Source organism: Notamacropus eugenii, chromosome 6 (assembly GCF_028372415.1).
Source record: "Notamacropus eugenii isolate mMacEug1 chromosome 6, mMacEug1.pri_v2, whole genome shotgun sequence".
NCBI lineage: Eukaryota > Metazoa > Chordata > Mammalia > Diprotodontia > Macropodidae > Notamacropus > Notamacropus eugenii.
In genome coordinates, this window is record NC_092877.1 from 194,250,549 (window position 1) to 194,267,165 (window position 16,617).

The 16,617-nt window shown below is 38.5% G+C and overlaps 2 protein-coding genes across 6 annotated transcripts in view; both read left to right on the top strand.

Moving 5' to 3' along the window:
• Positions 1 to 11,954, top strand: part of ARL13B (ARF like GTPase 13B) — a 53,002-nt gene extending 41,048 nt beyond the window's left edge. Inside the window, exon 9 of one of the 2 annotated variants that reach the window (XM_072621668.1) lies at positions 8,643 to 10,690. In XM_072621668.1, the coding sequence (XP_072477769.1) occupies positions 8,643 to 8,713 (71 nt within the window). In that variant the 3' untranslated portion in view covers positions 8,714 to 10,690. Of the gene's footprint in view, positions 1 to 8,642; positions 10,691 to 10,930 lie in introns of those variants that run through there. The other variant, XM_072621667.1, reaches the window with a different exon arrangement.
• A 3,979-nt stretch (positions 11,955 to 15,933) lies between these two features.
• Positions 15,934 to 16,617, top strand: part of NSUN3 (NOP2/Sun RNA methyltransferase 3) — a 75,611-nt gene continuing 74,927 nt past the window's right edge. For 2 of the 4 annotated variants that reach the window (XM_072621672.1, XM_072621676.1), the window contains exon 1: positions 16,001 to 16,204. In XM_072621672.1, coding sequence (XP_072477773.1) covers positions 16,190 to 16,204 — 15 coding nt within the window. In that variant the 5' untranslated portion in view covers positions 16,001 to 16,189. Of the gene's footprint in view, positions 16,205 to 16,617 lie in introns of all 4 variants that reach the window. The other 2 variants (XM_072621673.1, XM_072621677.1) reach the window with 2 other exon arrangements.

The following is a 16,617-nucleotide window of genomic DNA, read 5'->3' on the forward strand; positions in this document are numbered from 1 at the left end:
TTGCCTGATAAAGCTATATATCAAATATCAGATTTTTTTCTAATAAAGACAAATCTATATCTGTGCCTACAGTTCTTGTAGAGAACCAAAACAAAGAGTTGGACGCTTTTAGCAGATACTTGAATCCAACTGTGATGGCTTGCTTCCGCAAATGTACATTTCCAATACTTCACCTTAGTGTAGAACTAGCTTCGAGTTTACAATTCAATCAACAATCATTTATTGAGTTCTCCAACAAGTTGTCCTCGATGGATTTGTTAAGATTTTTCTACACAAGACACTGTGCTCAGTGCTAGAATACAAAGACAGAAATTAAACATTCCCTGCCCTCAAAATCTAAGTATACAAGCTCTGGAGTTCTACTGTGCTGGAAAGTATGGTCCCAATAACTGAATTAGTATACGCCTGGACACCAAGATAAGCTAAGTATGGAGTGGTTTATCAAAAGTAGACTAGTTACTAGATGTAAATGCCATAAAACAATGCAGAGTAAAAAGGGGGACTTGGTCCCTTACACTTCTGTAGTAATTGTAATATATATTATCAGAAAAAAATACCAGAGGATGCTAGGAATCATGCCATTTTTAGAAACTAAATATGAGATCCTTACTCAGGGACCAATAAGTCAACATTCTACCAAAGTCAACAAAATTTGACTATGAATAAAACTAGAAGGTACAAAAAATGGGAGGGTGGCACATAGGCCTTTTCTTAGAGGGACAATTAAAAGAGCTGGTAGGGTTTATTTTATTAGGTACCCAACAGCAATTAACAAGAAAGCATCAAAGATTTGGCCATCTTTCCTGTCTGTGCTGATGATAAGCATTAGCAAAAAGTCATAAAGATAATTCATTTTATTCATGGACATTTGTTGCAAAGGATGATAAAGTAGATAAATTCTACAAAGATATCAATAAGATCCCGCAAACTGCAGTAACATTTTAATACTAAGTAACTGATTAATAGAAGAGGATAATGGGGAAAAGCTTGTTGGAAAATAGGGTTAAAATATGAAAAAACCAAATGTTTTTGAACTACACAAAAGGCTCAAACTTCTGTAAAGCATGAACACTTCAAAAAAAAAACAACCCATGCATTTAGAAGATGGCAAAGGATGACCACTGGAAATTATGACACATAAAAATGAAAAATCCCTTTAACAGACAGAATGACAAGTTACCGTTATGGTAGCAGTTTCTGAATCAGCAGTCTGTGCAGTCAGATTGATTTAGTAGAGCAAAGATCAGAATCAACACCAAATCAGAAGAAAGGATAAAGATAAACATGTTGCAGCAGCAAGTTACTAATGGATACCAAGAAACTCAAAAAAAAGAGAAAGGTATCAATATGGAATATCTCTATTTCCTATAAAAGTTTGCCATGACAAAGAGATCATAGAGCTCAGAAGTCATTTTGGCAGACCTCCAAGTACCCTCATGGATGCCAATCATGCAATACAATAAATACTCAATATTTTGGATGACGCAAAGGATTTCCAAAATTAGTTTTTCTCTTTCCAGACTCTACTTCTCTAATCTTACACCTCCATACAACTATCCAAATAATCTTCCTGAACTTTCATCATTACCTTCCCTGCTCAAGAATATTCCCAGTTCCCTATTGCTTTTAAGATAAAGAAGTCTAACTTGACATTTAAAACAATTTTGAGTCTATCTCCGGCCTACCTTGCCAGACTTATTTCACACAGTTTCCTTTCCACATCGCCTATGCCCCATTCATCCAAACTAGTCTATCTCCTGCCTCTGTGACTATGAATAGTGTCCTGAATGCTATGAGCAGATGCTCTGTCTTCTGACTAAAACTTGACTTCCTTCTCTGCTCCATGCTCAGGGCTTACCTCCTGTAAGAAGCCTTCCATGTGCTTTCTTCCCATACGAATTATCTTGGAGTTACTTATCTATGTATATATTGTGAGCTCTTTGAGGGGAGGAATCAGTTTTCATTTTATCGTTGTATTCTTGGTGGCTTGCAAAGTGTATTACACATAGAACATGTTTAATAAGTCCTTGTTATATAGGGAGCATACATAAAGTACAGAATGATTTTTGTGCAAAAAATTATACAAAAAATGTTATCAGATATATGATAAGGAAAGCACAGGGGCCAGTCATATAATGAGAGCTTGTTTAACCTTTGTTCTAAAAGAGGACCATGACATCAGGGAGGTGATGCCATGACATGCAAGTGAATTGGATTTAAGAGAAGGGCTGTGCCAAGTCAGTAAAGTCACTCTCTTCCAGAGCCATCTGGGTCCAGTGGCTTGATACACCCATCAGGATGACTGGTCATGGCCGCAGATGCAGTGCAATACCTTGGTCTTTTAAAGGTCTGCTTTAAATGTAGGTTTATGGAATGTGAAAGGGGAAGGGGAGAGATAAAAGGTACCTTTATCATACAGATAAGCAAAGAGAGTAGGAAAGGGGGAAGAGGGGCTCTGTTCCAGAGTCCATACAGATAAGTAAAGAAAACAGGAAAGGGAAGGGGACAAGTTGTTCTGGAATAACAGGTTGAAGGGGGGGCTTCAATCCATAATCTTCTTTGATCACTTTCGTGTATCTTGTCTTGTATCTCACATCTTGCATCCAGCTTGCTCCTTCTGCCTCTAGCACTCCGATCTGCCTCACCTCATCAATTGGTTCATCTCCTGCACTATTTAAGTAAAAAAATATTTTGATTCCAGACTCCTACTAGTGCTAGTTTTTCAGATAAAATTACCCTTTGGTAGTCTATTAAGTCATCCTTTTCAGACTTTACTAGGACCTCTTGCAGGTCAATCAGGTTAGCAAGAGTGATTTGGATTTAAGGCATAGTTTGTAAGAAAGAAACTTGCTGTGAACATATATTTTTGGGATGCTTGAGAAGGGACAGAAAGAAAAAAAAGGAAATGGGAGGAAGAGAGAAAGAAAAGAAGGAAGAAAAAGTTAAGAAAAGTGGTATTTCCCAACTGACCTTAAACCCAAATCAACAATAGGTCCCAGGCGTCATTCTTTGGACGCTAATTGACTCAGCATTAATATAAATAGAAACTATCTTTTTGGTTAGAAATTCTGAAAGTTTTCCCCTCACAGTTTTTTTTCTTTTTGACTAAGTTAAAGAGGCCATTTTTTGCCCCCTTTTTTGTTTTAACCTAGTCTTAATCACTGAATGCGAGTTGCCTCCGTCAAACTAAGACCTGTTAAATACCTTAACTTTAAAAGACCAATGTCATATGCTGCATCTGGGGCCATTTCCAGTCATGGAAATGTGTATCTGGCCACTGCCCTCTCTTAAACCCAGTTCACTTGCATGGCATGGCATCACCTCCCTGATGTCATAGTCCTTCTTCCAGAATGAGGGAAAAACAACCACCTGTGTGAGAGCAAAGACAGCATGAATGCTATACTAAGGGCCAAATTTAAAGATCCTAGAGAAAGGAACATTGAGTGGACTCTCTGTTTATGGGAGGATCTGAAAAGAATCTTACAGAAAAAAAATGTAAATCCTGAAAAGGATAATTAATTAGACTACCAAAAAGTAATTTATCTTAAGAACTAACACTGGGTGTCTGGAAACAAAATATCTTTTACTTAAATAGTACAAGAGATACACTAATTGATGAGGTGAGGCAGACACGAGTGCTAGAGGCAGAAGGAGGAAGCTGGATGCAGGGTGTGAGACTTCAGATAAGATATAGGGTGTGACTGCCAGAAAAGTGATCAAAGAAGACTATGCATTGACGTCCGCCACCATGGACTTATTTGTGTGCTTTCACAAAGTCCCCCTTTACCTGATATTCCAGAACAATTTGATCTTGCCCCCTTTCTTATACTCTTGTATCATCTGTATGATAAAGGCACCTCCTGACAGAGTTTGATTCCTTAATGTAGAAGCTGTTAGGTCTTATGTTATCCTGATTGTATTTCCACAATACTCAAATTCTTTCTTTCTGGTTGCTTTCAATATTTTCTCCTTGACCTGGGAACTCTGGAGTTTGGCTACAATATTTCTAGGAGTTTTCCTTTTTAAATCTCTTTCAGGAGGTGACCAGTGGATTCTTTCAATATTTATTTTGCCCTCTGGTTCTGGAATATCAGGGCAATTTTCCTTGATAATTTCATGAAAGGTGATGTCTAGGCTCTTTTTTTCATCATGACTTTCAGGTAGTCCCATAATTTTTAAATTGTCTCTCCTGGATCTGTATTTCAGGTCAGTTGTTTTGCCAATGAGATATTTCACATTGTCTTCTATTTTTTTCATTCTTTTGGATTTGGTTTGTAATTTCTTGATTTCTCATAGAGTCATTAGCTTCCATATGTTCCATTCTGATTTTTAAAGAACTATTTTCTTCAGTGAGCTTTTGAACCTCCTTTTCCACTTGGTTAATTATTGCTTCTTAAAGCATTCTTATTTGCGTTTTGGACCTCTTTTGTCAGTTGGCAAAATTTTTGTTTATTTTTAAAGGTGTTATTTTCTTCAGCATTTTTTTGGGTCTCCTTTAGCAGGCTATTGACTTGCTTTTCACGATTTTCTTGCATTACTCTTATTTCTCTTTCCAATTTTCCCTCCAAGTAAGAGTTACTTGATTTTCAAAATCCCTTCTGAGCTCTTCCATAACCTGAGACCACTGCATATTTATTTTGGAGGTTTTGGATGCAGAAGCCTTGACTTTTATGTCTTCCTCCGATGGTATGCATTGCTCTTCCTCATCTGAAAGGATGGAAGAAAATCTTTTCACCAAGAAAGCAACCTTCTGTAGTCTTATTTTTTCCCCTTTTTTGGGGCATTTTCTGGTCAGTTACTTGACTTTTGAGTCCTTTGTCAAATGGAGGGTATACTCTGGGAACCTATAATTTCTCAGTTCCTCCAAGGTGACACAATCAAGGGAGAGAAGTTATTCCTCTTCTGGCCTGCACTGTGGTCAGGAAGCAACCACAAGCACTCCTCTGCCCAGGATGTGCGATTAGGATTCCCTGTCCAGAGCCTCCACTAACTCCATCAGCCACTGTTCCTCCTCACCCTGGGATGGCTACTCACTGCTGAGATCCAGAGCAGGGGCTCAGTTCCCCCAGAGTCTTTAGGTCAAGGGCTCCGAAAATGGATGCTGCTCCCTTCTGAGGACAGAACTGGGGCTAGGACAGGACCCTGCTCCCTTTTCACCCAGGTGAAAGAGCTTTCTCACTGTCCTTTGAAGCTGTCTTTGGCATTTGTGGGTTGAGAAATCTGGGAACTGCAGCTGCTGCCTGGGATTCTGAGCCCTGAAGCCTGCTCCAGTCCTGTCTGTGCAGCGCCCTGTGGCCAAGACTTGCCTGAGCTCTGTGGGCTAAGCTCCACACCAGTGTGATACACCTTTCCTGTTGACCTTCCAGGCTGCCTTGGACTGGAAATCTCTTTCACTCTGTCATTTTGTGGCTTCTACTGCTCTAGAATTTGTTCAGTCATTTTTTACAGGTATTTCATGAGCTATGGGAGGAGAGCTCCAGCAGATACTTCTTTCTACTCCGCCATCTTGGCTCTGCCCCGTATATTTGAGTTTTGGGAAAAAAAAAACCTTTTTCATTGAAAGATTTAAATGTTTATGTTTTTAACTTCAGTGGATTTCTGTTTATGACATTTTTAAATATGCTTATGTGCATGTGTTGTTTTAATATGGAAATACTGCTTACGTAATTAATGTCTGTACTGTATGATCCTAAAATCAACACTGTGACCAGATTGTGGGGATGAATAAAGCACATATAAGTTAAGAAATAAACCTCCAAATATTAATTTAAGCATGAGTTTCACCACTTTTTACCACTAGACCTTCCTTTGCCAGAGAAGCTGAAAATAGTTATTTTTTTCTCTTTTCCTCATTGCTGGTATCTACCAAAAAGCAGTAAGTTGCAAGTGGAAAAATTAAAGACAGACCTAATACCAAGAGGATAGATAGGAATTAATTAATTTGGTTTGTCATTTGGTATATCACCAGTATTCTATGGTCACTTTAAAAAAAGTGTGACTCTAGCCCCATTTTGATTTAATTTCTCATAAATTTCATTTCTACAAGTGAATGTATGTGTGTGTTTATGTGTATGTGTGTATTGAAATCAAAGCACAGATTTTCCATGAGAGAAATCATTATTCATTAGCTAACTTGTCCTAGAACATTGCTATTCCATTTATGATCTATCATTGTTTTTTACAGATTCTTCCATTCATAACTGCCAAACACAAAAACTAAAACGTTTGTCATGCTGTATGTATGACAAAGAAGACACAATGTATATACTTAATGAATTACTAGAACCTTCTACAAGTTGTATTACTTACACTTCATATTCCCTAAGGTTATGATTTCTAGCCCCATAATCAAATATTATTTGTAGTAATGTGCAAATATTATGTGACCCTTGAAGTCACCATTTTATTGGGGTTTTTTTTAGGATTTATAATTGTTGCTTACAGGTTTTCACATAATACAGAAATAGAGCAGTCAGTAATTTAAAAAAAGATGGCTATCTGAATAGAGCAGTGGCTTATACTACTAAGTACTTGAGAGAAACTGCTTATTGTAAATGAATATTATATTAGACTAATGAAATTCCTTTGAAGCAAAAAGTGGAACATTATGTACTTTTAATATTCTAACAAAAAAGCATCTACCTTTAACATCATGGAAAGTCAGTTGAAAAAAGACGTGTTTCTGCTTTTCTTATGTGGTAAAAAAAGCAACAAATTTATAATTGACTCTTTATGAGTACAGATGTTTTTTCTTCTTTGTGTTTGTTACAAGTACTTGCACATGTTAGATGGCTTAATAAATGCTTGTAGATTGATTGATCTTGAAGTGGCTGAAGATAAGAATATTAAATTGTGTGTGTGTGTATGTGTGTTCATCCAAAGAAGACCATGCCACCAGAGAAATAATGACATGACTTGCACTTGACTTTGTTTTGAGTGAGGGAGGGCTGTGCAGGTCACCAGCCTCACTTCTCCTCCTGAGCCATTTGAATCCAGAGACCTGATATTCCTCAGGATGACTGGAGATGACCCAGGATGAAGCAATTGGGGTTAAGTGACTTGCCCAATGTCACACAGCTAAGGGAGTGTCAAGTATCTGATGTGAGATTTGAACTCAGGTCCTCCTGACTCCTGCGCTGGTGCTCTATCCACTGCACCACCTAGATGCCCCTTTGTAAAATAGTATGTACTCAATAAATGCTTATTCCCTCTCTCTCCTTCTTTAAGCTATATATTCAAAATTCCAGCTAAACGGAAAACCTTATCATTACTTAATCAGAGTCCTAGTCCGAAATCCTTTTTTAACATCTCTTCCAAAGCCTAACCCATCATTAAAACCAAGTCAATTTTTCTCACCCTGTTTCTTGATTTTGAACTTTATGTTAAAGTTGGACTCTGATCAGGGCATGTGGCAGGGAATGGTCACTGTCTCAAGCTTTAAGTTTTTTCCATGCTGTTGTTTCCAAATTGCAATTTAGAAGTTTTCAGTGCTTCCAAGGTGATGTGATCTGGGGAGAGTTGTGGTCACTGCTCTGGTGCTTGCCCAGAAGAGACCCTTAATTTCTTTGAAATTACTCTTAAGAGATATTTTTATTAATAGAATTAATCAAAGACTTCTTTCTCATAGTCTTTTTTTTGCTCTCATGCTTGATGAAATAAGCCCTCTTTATAAAGTGGATTAAACAAGGGCTTCCTGTTCCTTGTTAGTTCATTCTTTGTCTTAGAAGAAAAGAGTTCCTCCATGAATTAAATTGTAGTTTATCTTTGGATATATGGTGATTATGATTAAACAATATTGTATTTATACAATTTTACCATGCATTAAGAGTTACTCACTGTACATTCAAGAGAGACCACTAGTAAAAGGAAGATGTAAAGTTAACCAGACTAACTTAGATTGTCTGATGTTCCTTTATTTAAAGATATCATTATCATTATCATGCAGAACAATGACTTGGATAGTATTTTGATGTTTTCATTTTGTGTGAACGTATTAAATATCCCTGCAGGCCATTTGAGTTGAAATAAAGCAGTCACTTTTAGGACAGGAATAAGAAATCATTATGAAGTACAAAATAAGATAAGTTTCTCTTTTATCTCACATGGGCCTGGATTTCTCTGATAGTGCTGTACCATTTCTCTCAAAGTGCGAGGCAGTATTGGAGGGTAACGTGGGAGTAGTTGAGGAAGTTGATAGTTTGTCTCTTCATTAGCAGTGAATTCACTTAAAAGAGCAAGCAAGTTTTAATGTTATGTCAGTTATCTTAAATAAATAAAACTAGACCATCTTCCAGGATAACTGTAGTTGAAGAGAAAATAATGTATTGTGTGCTATCTTACTAGACTAATTTACTAGGATGTAAAATTTAATCTTGAAATAAAATAATACAGGTTCATTGCCTACCTTTTGATGTTGTTAAAAAATACAAGCCAAACTTAACACCTGGTATAAAGTCTGGCTTTTATCAGAATGGTTCAAACTTTTGTTTTGGTAGAAATACGTAAGAAAATGTGTTGAGTTTTTTTCCAATCCCTTCACCCTCCAGCTTAGGGTTGCCTGGGTAAAGAATGTTATGTGAAAATAGAAATTAAGGAATGAAACTTGGATCATTTATGTCTTGGTTTCTTTTCTTTTTATATAGATGGAAAGCCCCTTCCACCACTGACTAAACATCAGAAATCTAGCAGTGATACCAATGAGTTAACCCCATAATTAATTTTCATAAGGTGATGGCTGAATTAATAACTTAAGGACAATTTTATTTTTGCAAAGAAGAATATATTCTGAACTCTAGTAACCTGCAGAAATAATATCTTCTCGGTTTATGGAGATTCCTTTCAGAGATCTGATTAGTTCCACAGGACTTAATTCATCAACTTTTCTATTTTCCAGCTATATACTTGCTTTCTATTATTTAAAGAGATGAAGGGATCATAAGATAGGCTTAAAAATTCTGAAACCAAGTAAACCTTTGGAACCAAGTCAACGTAAAATGTTGGCCATTACATTGAACATTAATGACAATAGACCTGAAGGAAAACAACTTCTGGCAAAAAGCATTTGGACTTGGGACACTTTAATATTTTGTTTATAATAATCAGTATTTTGATAGTTTACACTTTAAAATATTTTTGTAAGATACATGTGCATGTTGGGGTAAATCCTGGGAACTTTAGTTATATTACAAAACTTTAGTTTTAAGCTATATTTTTCTAAAGTTTTATTTTGCATTAATATAATTTGTTTTGCTGTTTTCTGTTAATTGTCAGTATCCACATTTTGTTTTGGTGGAATAGATTTATTTTGACAAATATAACTGTACAAGTAGAATATATTTATTATGGCATTGTAAAAATAGCAAATTATTCTTAACATATCTCTCCTTATTTGCCCTGATATTTGTATATTGTATTTTTTTAAAACAAACCTAAAACTTATTCTACACCAAATTATACTAATTGAATGGATTACCCAAATAGAACTTTCTGTTTTTTGTTGAACTGGTTGATTTGGTTTGAAAGCTATTTGAAATATTTTATTGATAATACCTTTTTTTTGTAAGTCAAATTATATTCTCATGTTAAAAGCCATTTAAATAATTCACATATGTTTTACATATAAACAACAAATTATTTCAATGATCAAGAGTCTGGTAACACTCTGACTCCTTTCAAAGCTTTATTACCTCTTTCGGGCATCCCTCATTCTTTTTCAGTACAATGATTAAAATTTTCAGTACCTTAATTGCATCTGAAGTTAATGCAGCTTGCAAAAGATGTGTCTTACAGTAGTTATGACGCTGAGAAAATCTGGAGCAATAAAAACAAAAAAGGTTGGAATACTACATTCTTCACTGTATTTCACAAATAGACCACAAAAATAATATATTTTTCAGATTAAAAATTAGTGATATTGTATACTTTAAGTTGAATATTTTTCATATGATGATCATACATATGACAAGATTCAGTTATGTATTTTATTGGCATATATCAGTTTTATAGTTAATTAAATGTATAGTTACATTTAAACCTAAACCATTTTTTTGGGAAAAATTAGAACTCTAATAATTTCTATATATAGAGACAGAAACACATTGTTATGTGATATGAAAACAGTAGTGAGTATTTTTAAAGTAGTATTAATATGATACTAATTTACTTTTAATATTATGACCAATAGTATCAACATTTTAATTACCATTTACTTTATTCTCTTTAATTTTTATGTATCTCGCTCCATGGAACTCTAGTCCTGACTGAAGAACTTGAGGGGCATGTTTTGTACTTTTTTAGAAACAGATGTCATGTATATCATACTTAGTAAGGAAAAAGCCTTTTATGTCAGCACCATTTGCATCACATGTTAAATCTGAGAAGTAGTCTAAATCTAAAAAGACATGATCCAGGCATGGATTGAATTATAGAGTTTTAAAATCTTGGTATTATTATTTATTTGTATTATTATTAGTGTTTTTAGTATTTTCATTCTTATTTCATAAATATATAGTATTGGTATTTAGTTATATAAAGTATCAAGTATCTTTTAAAAAAAGTATCTTTTAAAAGGCATTTTGTAAATGTAATTGGATTTGAATTATTAATGCTTGTTTTATTGTCCTGTGCTGAATTTATAATCCTGAAGACTCTGCATCATCATAGTTACACACAATAAAGCAATATTTGTCGATTTGGTGTTTGTTTTTTTGTTTATTTTTGGTATAAACACTTTAGTTACTCAGTTTAAATTAGTTCACTTTGTTATACTAATTTATTGTTGTGTAATTTCAAAATAATTTCTCCAGGCTTTTTTTGTTTATAAAATGTGGAGAAAGAGGTAAGTTGCTGTCATAGGCAATTGAAAAAGGCATCACATCATTTTAGAATTCTAGAAAAATTAAGAAGTGTAATTATTTGGATTTTGGAACAGTGGATAAAGCGTTGAGCCTGAAGTCAGAAAGACTCATCTTCCTGGATTCACATCTGGCCTCAGACACTTAATGGCAGGACAATTCTGGGCAAGTCATTTAACCCTGAAAAAAAGAGGTGGAGAAAGAAGTGGCAAACCATTCTAGTGTCTTTGCCAAGAAAATTCCAAATGGGATCATGAAATGACTGAATAACATGGCTGAAGCTATATTCATGAACTGTGGTATGTTTGTCATACTTTTGAAATCATCTTAAAGATAATTAAGAGTTTAAAATTACCTCTTTAAAGTGTTGACTGAAAAGAAAGAACTCACTTAAAAATTTTAAATGGGCTTTTAGCCAGTCATAGAACATATACCCTAATTAACGAATGTACCATTCTTTACTTGAAATGATTCTTAAATGGATCTCCTTACCTGACAACAGTGCTCAAGTGGCTAGTGTGCTCCAGGTTCCATACTCTTTTACTTTGTTTCAAACTAAAGAAATATAATTTTACCAAGTTGGAAAAGCTTTTATGGTATTGCCAAAAATTAAAGAGTTAAACTTTAAATGCTTGTTGAAAAGAAACGTTGAAGCAGTTACACTATGTTAGATTTGCATTGGCAAAGACCTTTTAAACTGAGGAAATTTAACATGAAGACATTGAATACCTCATTTACCAGATGCCTCTGCTTGACATTATTTTCTTTTTTTATGTTAATACTTTTTTAAAATTTAAAATTTTATTTTCCCCAATTACATGTGGAAAGAAGTTTTAACATTCATTTAAAAACTTTTGACTTTCATATTCTCACTCTCCATCCCTTCCCTCCCTCTTCTCCCCCTCCTTCCCCCCCCCCCCCCCATTGAGAAGGCAGGCAGTTTGATGTAGGTTATACATGTGCAGTCCTGCAAAACATGTTTTGACTTAATTTTCTATAAGTAAAGCATATAAGCAAGTAAAACTAGCTCTTGCCCTCAATTATTGTTGCCTTTAGTCCTAATGTCTTTGATAAATAAAACATGCTATTTTACAGATTGAATTTGGGAGTTACTGACTTTATTTTTTCATGAATAAACACAAATCTAGTAGCTATTTCTCCCTTTAAACCCCCACGTGACAGGAAATGAAAGATAGGTCTCTCAACCTTTATAGTAAAGTACAGAAAAATGAAAATTGGATAGGCAATAAGTTCAGAGTTCACATTTCATCGTTCTTTTCAAGTAATAATATTTTCACTTGTGGGACCTCTATAATCAATGAGTATGTAGCAATTTCTAAAGCCTTATTTTTCCACTATAAAATATATAATGCGTCCTAACTTTTAAAATACCACATTTCTGTAGCAAGAGTAGAAAAGTATCAGTAATATAATTTCCCTCAAATACACAATTTCCTTCCCATCACAGTAGCTTATTTTGAAATTCATGGAGTTTTTGTTTACTGCTTCAAAAACCAAATGACGTCATTTTGTGACCTCATTTAGGGTAAACCTAAACCGTTGTCTGAAATAATACTTAAATATATTAATCTTACATAGGCAGAGCTACATTCATTTTATTTTCTCAGTGATATAATGCATGTACATAATGAAATAGGTATGTTCATTATGTTGCAGTCAGTAGATACTGGGAACCCTGAAATTCAGGGGCAAAAGACTGGAAACAATTTGACTCAAGCCTTCTTTCAGTCAGAGACAATGGTTATTAAAACACTGGTTGGAAAGGAAGATTTCTAGTGAATCTGAGCCTTTGTGACGTATTAACATTAAAGCCTATTTTTTTTATTATTTGTTTTCGGTGTTCTACAATCACTTTCATATATCTTAGATTTTCCTCCTCCCTCCCCCCCTTTCTTCTTTTCCCCCCAGTCCCTTCCTGAGATTTCACAGTTATATATAGGTTCTACACATACATTCCTATTAAATACATTTTCATCTTATTAGTCATTGCATAGAAGAATTAAAATGAATGGGAGAAATCATAAAACAAACCAAAACATAATACAAAAGAAAATGATCTTCATTCTGCAATCGAGTTCCATAGTTCTTTCCCTGAATATGAAAGGCATTTTGCCTTAAGAGAGCATCGGGAATTTTTTAAGTCTTTGCATTACAATGAAGTACTAATTGTACCAGAAAAATTCTTTGCACACTGTGGTTGTTGCTGTGTACAAAGTTCTGGTTCTGCCTCTTTCACTCAGCATCAATTCATATAGTTTATCCAGGCCTCTCTGAAGTCTTCCTGTTCATCATTTCTTACAGCACAACAGTATTCCATTTCATTCATATACCACAATTTATTCAACCATTCCCCAGTTGATGGACATCCTCTTGATTTCCAGTTTTTGGCCACCACAAAGAGTGCTGCTATAAATGTTTTTGTACATGTGGGACCCTTTCCCATTTTTATGATCTCTAGGATAGAGTCCTAGAAGTGGTGGTGTTGGGTCAAAGGGTATGCACATTTTTGTAGCCCTTTGGGCACAGTTCCCAGTTGTTCTCCAGAATTGTTGGATCAGCTCACAGCTCCACCAACAACGAATTAGTGTTCCAGTTCTCCCACATCTTCTCCAGCGTTTATCTTAAGTAATCTGAGCACCTTAATGAAGGCAAGGTGAACATTTTATACAGTAAGAAAGACTGTGGGAAGATCTAGCTGTGATCTAGGAGTGATAACAGAGAAGAGATGTAGATAGAATTAAGGAGGGGCCATCTAGGGTCTGGGAAGGACCAGGTGCCCCAGCTGAATGCCAGGGACCTGGGCCAAGTGGGAAGATCCATCGTTAATGCCTCATTAACTAGACATTGCTTTATCTACGATATCTGTATCACTGAATATTCTTCAGTTTATCTTAAGCTTCTTACTATATCCTGAAGGAAGAGAAGGAATTCATCTGGAGGAGAATAGGAACATGGGAACGTTCTAGGTGTAGTTTGTTCACATGCAAACAGGCAGGTAGTGGAAATCTTGGTATTAGTCATCTGTTTTAGAACATATACTTCGTGAAAGGGAGTACTGCCAAACATAACTGGGAAGGTGGTTTGGAGCTAGATAGTGGAGATATTTAAACAGTACACTAAAAGGCTTGCTTTTTATCCTCTAGGTAGTGATCCCCACTGAAAATGCTCTCTAGGTAATGTGAAATTCTTGAAGTTTTTGTGCAGAAGAATGAAATGATCACAATTACATATTTAAAAACATTTTAATATCTAGAGGTAGCACAGTGTATATAATGCTGAGCTTCAAGTCAGGAACGCCTGAGTTCAAATCTGCCTTCAGACACTTGCTAGCTGTGCGTCCTTCAGCAAGTCACATTAACTTTTGTGGCCTCAGTATCCTCACCTGTAAAGCATGGGCAATAATGGCTCCTACTTCCTGGGATCGGTAAGGCTCTTTTTTTTTTAAGTGTTTGTATTTAAGTGTTTGACTGAGTGCCTGGCGCATCAGCACTAAGTAAATGCTAACTGCTAGGGCTATCATCCTGAGAAGTAAAGAAGACCTACACCAGGGTGATGGCAATGTGAGCGGAGCAGGGGACAGCGCCAAGAGATTCTGCTGAGGTAGACTCACTAGGTCTTGATAATTGATTGGGAATCACAAGAGAAAAGAGTGAAAGGTGATTTGGAAGTTTACAACCTGGGTAATGGTAGTGCCATGAAGAGCTAGAGAAGGCTGAATGGTAGATGAATGATTTAGTCATACTGGGTTTAAATGTTATCTAGAAAATCAAAGTGGAAAAGATCAAGGAGGCAAGAAAATTGTTTTTTAGTCCGTCCCATCGAGGGGCTGGTAACAGCGAATTACTGAACACCCTAAGAGACAAAAGGCGAGACTGTAGAACCAAGACACAAAAAGGAGACGGCATCAAGGTGGAAAGGCACTCAAGGTCAAATGTTGAATAAAGGTCAAAGAAGTGGAGAATAATGTAATTGGGATGGTTGGGCTGACAACATGGAATTGAGCAGATCCCGGAGAGCCTTTTCAGTGGGCGTCATATCCAAGTTCTAGCTGACTGAGGGGGAGCGGATGGTGGAATGGAGACTGTAGGTGACTCTGCACTTCACTTCTGTAGATTACTTTTCACTTTATGGGCGACAGGGAAAAGAGATGTGGGAACTCATCTTGAGCATCGGGGTAGCAAGATTAAGGGAAGGGGGACGCTAGTATATTTATGAGGAGGAGAAAGGGAGTCAACATGAAGAATCTGAAGATAGAGCCACGGTCCTAAAAGAGAGGAGGGTTGGCAGCACGGGCATCAATGAAACAGCTTTGGCAGGGGAGCGAGCGGCTTGTTTTCTGAAACTGGAGAATGAAGGGTTTCCGGGGCAGACCAGGGAGCTCCATGCTCTCTGCACATGGATCGCCCTTCAGCAGCGAAGAAGGCTGAGGTGTAAGTCAATTCTGGTACACAGAGAAGGAACCACGAAGGACCTCGTGGGGAGAGTTAGGACGGACAAGAAACGTGTCACCTGCGTGGAGCAAGGGAGCGGCCCTGGGGTGGGGGCGATAAAATACACGTCTGCCACCCCACTTATGACTCGTCCTCCCTCGCGGTTCCACAATTTCCTTCATCTCTCTAGAAGCCTCACTCCCCCCTCCTTCAGACAGGAAACAGCTCAAAGCCAAGGCACTGCATGAGATCTGGGAACCAGAAGGTGTGCGGGGAGGGGCATGGGTGGACACGCCGGGAGGGCAGGCACGGAGCGGCAGCTCCTTCCGTGCTGTGTCTCAGCCTCCGGCCTGGGCTCCGCCATCGTCACAGCAGGGGGTGAGCTCGCAGCTACCGGACACTCAGGCCCAGACCCGAGCGTGCTGGTGTCCGCACTGCCGCCCGCCCCGGAGCTCCCGGACTTCCACCCGGCAACAAGGAGCCGACGCCGAACCTCGGACCCGCACCCAAGCGCTCTCTCCCTCCGACTCTGCTTCTCTCGCGACACTTTCTGGGGGAAAGCCCAGAATCCTCTCCCCGCGAGGCTGCGGCGCTCGGGGATGACGTCACGCACGTTCGCCCGCGTTTCCGAGAATATCGCGGGACCTGGAGGTCACCACGAGAGGTTGGATTTCACCGGAAGGAGGAGGAGCGCGAGAGGAGGACAAGGGGCGGGGCGGGGCGTGGTCTGGGCGGAGGGGATCGCGACTGCGCAGCCGTGAGCTGCGGCGCCTTCTCCGGTCTCGGGTCCGCCGCGTGGGACGGTGCGTTTGGGTTCGTTGAGACCCTTCGGAACCTGGCTGCGTGTCCCCGCCGAGTCGGCCTGGTCGGGCCCTTCCGGACGGGATGGTGCTGAGCCGGGTGAGGACCACATGCCTCCCCGGCACAAGGGCACCCGTCCCCGCGGTGGGGCCTGCTTTGGAGGCCCGACGCCCGCACGGACCCCGGGAGCTACGGCCGGCGCCTCCGGCTTGTAAGCAGCCGCTGGCCGGGCGGAGGGCGCCGGCTTGGCGGGGAGGGAGGTTCTGCCCGTGACCCCGGGGCCTCCGGGTGTAAAAGTCGGAATAACGCTGTGATGCCATGGCGACGCGTGGGAGGTGCTCTGTAACCCGCACCGCCCGCTATTTCTGCGGGCGTTCGTTGCGTTTATTCCCCGCGTCCCTCCATAGCCGGCATTGTCTTCTGGGGGCGCCATCGCATCCCCGCCGCGGCACCAGCCTCCCACCGGGGGGGCTTCGGGGAGGGTTTGCCTTGTTCTTCGTTGGCTTCTGTGG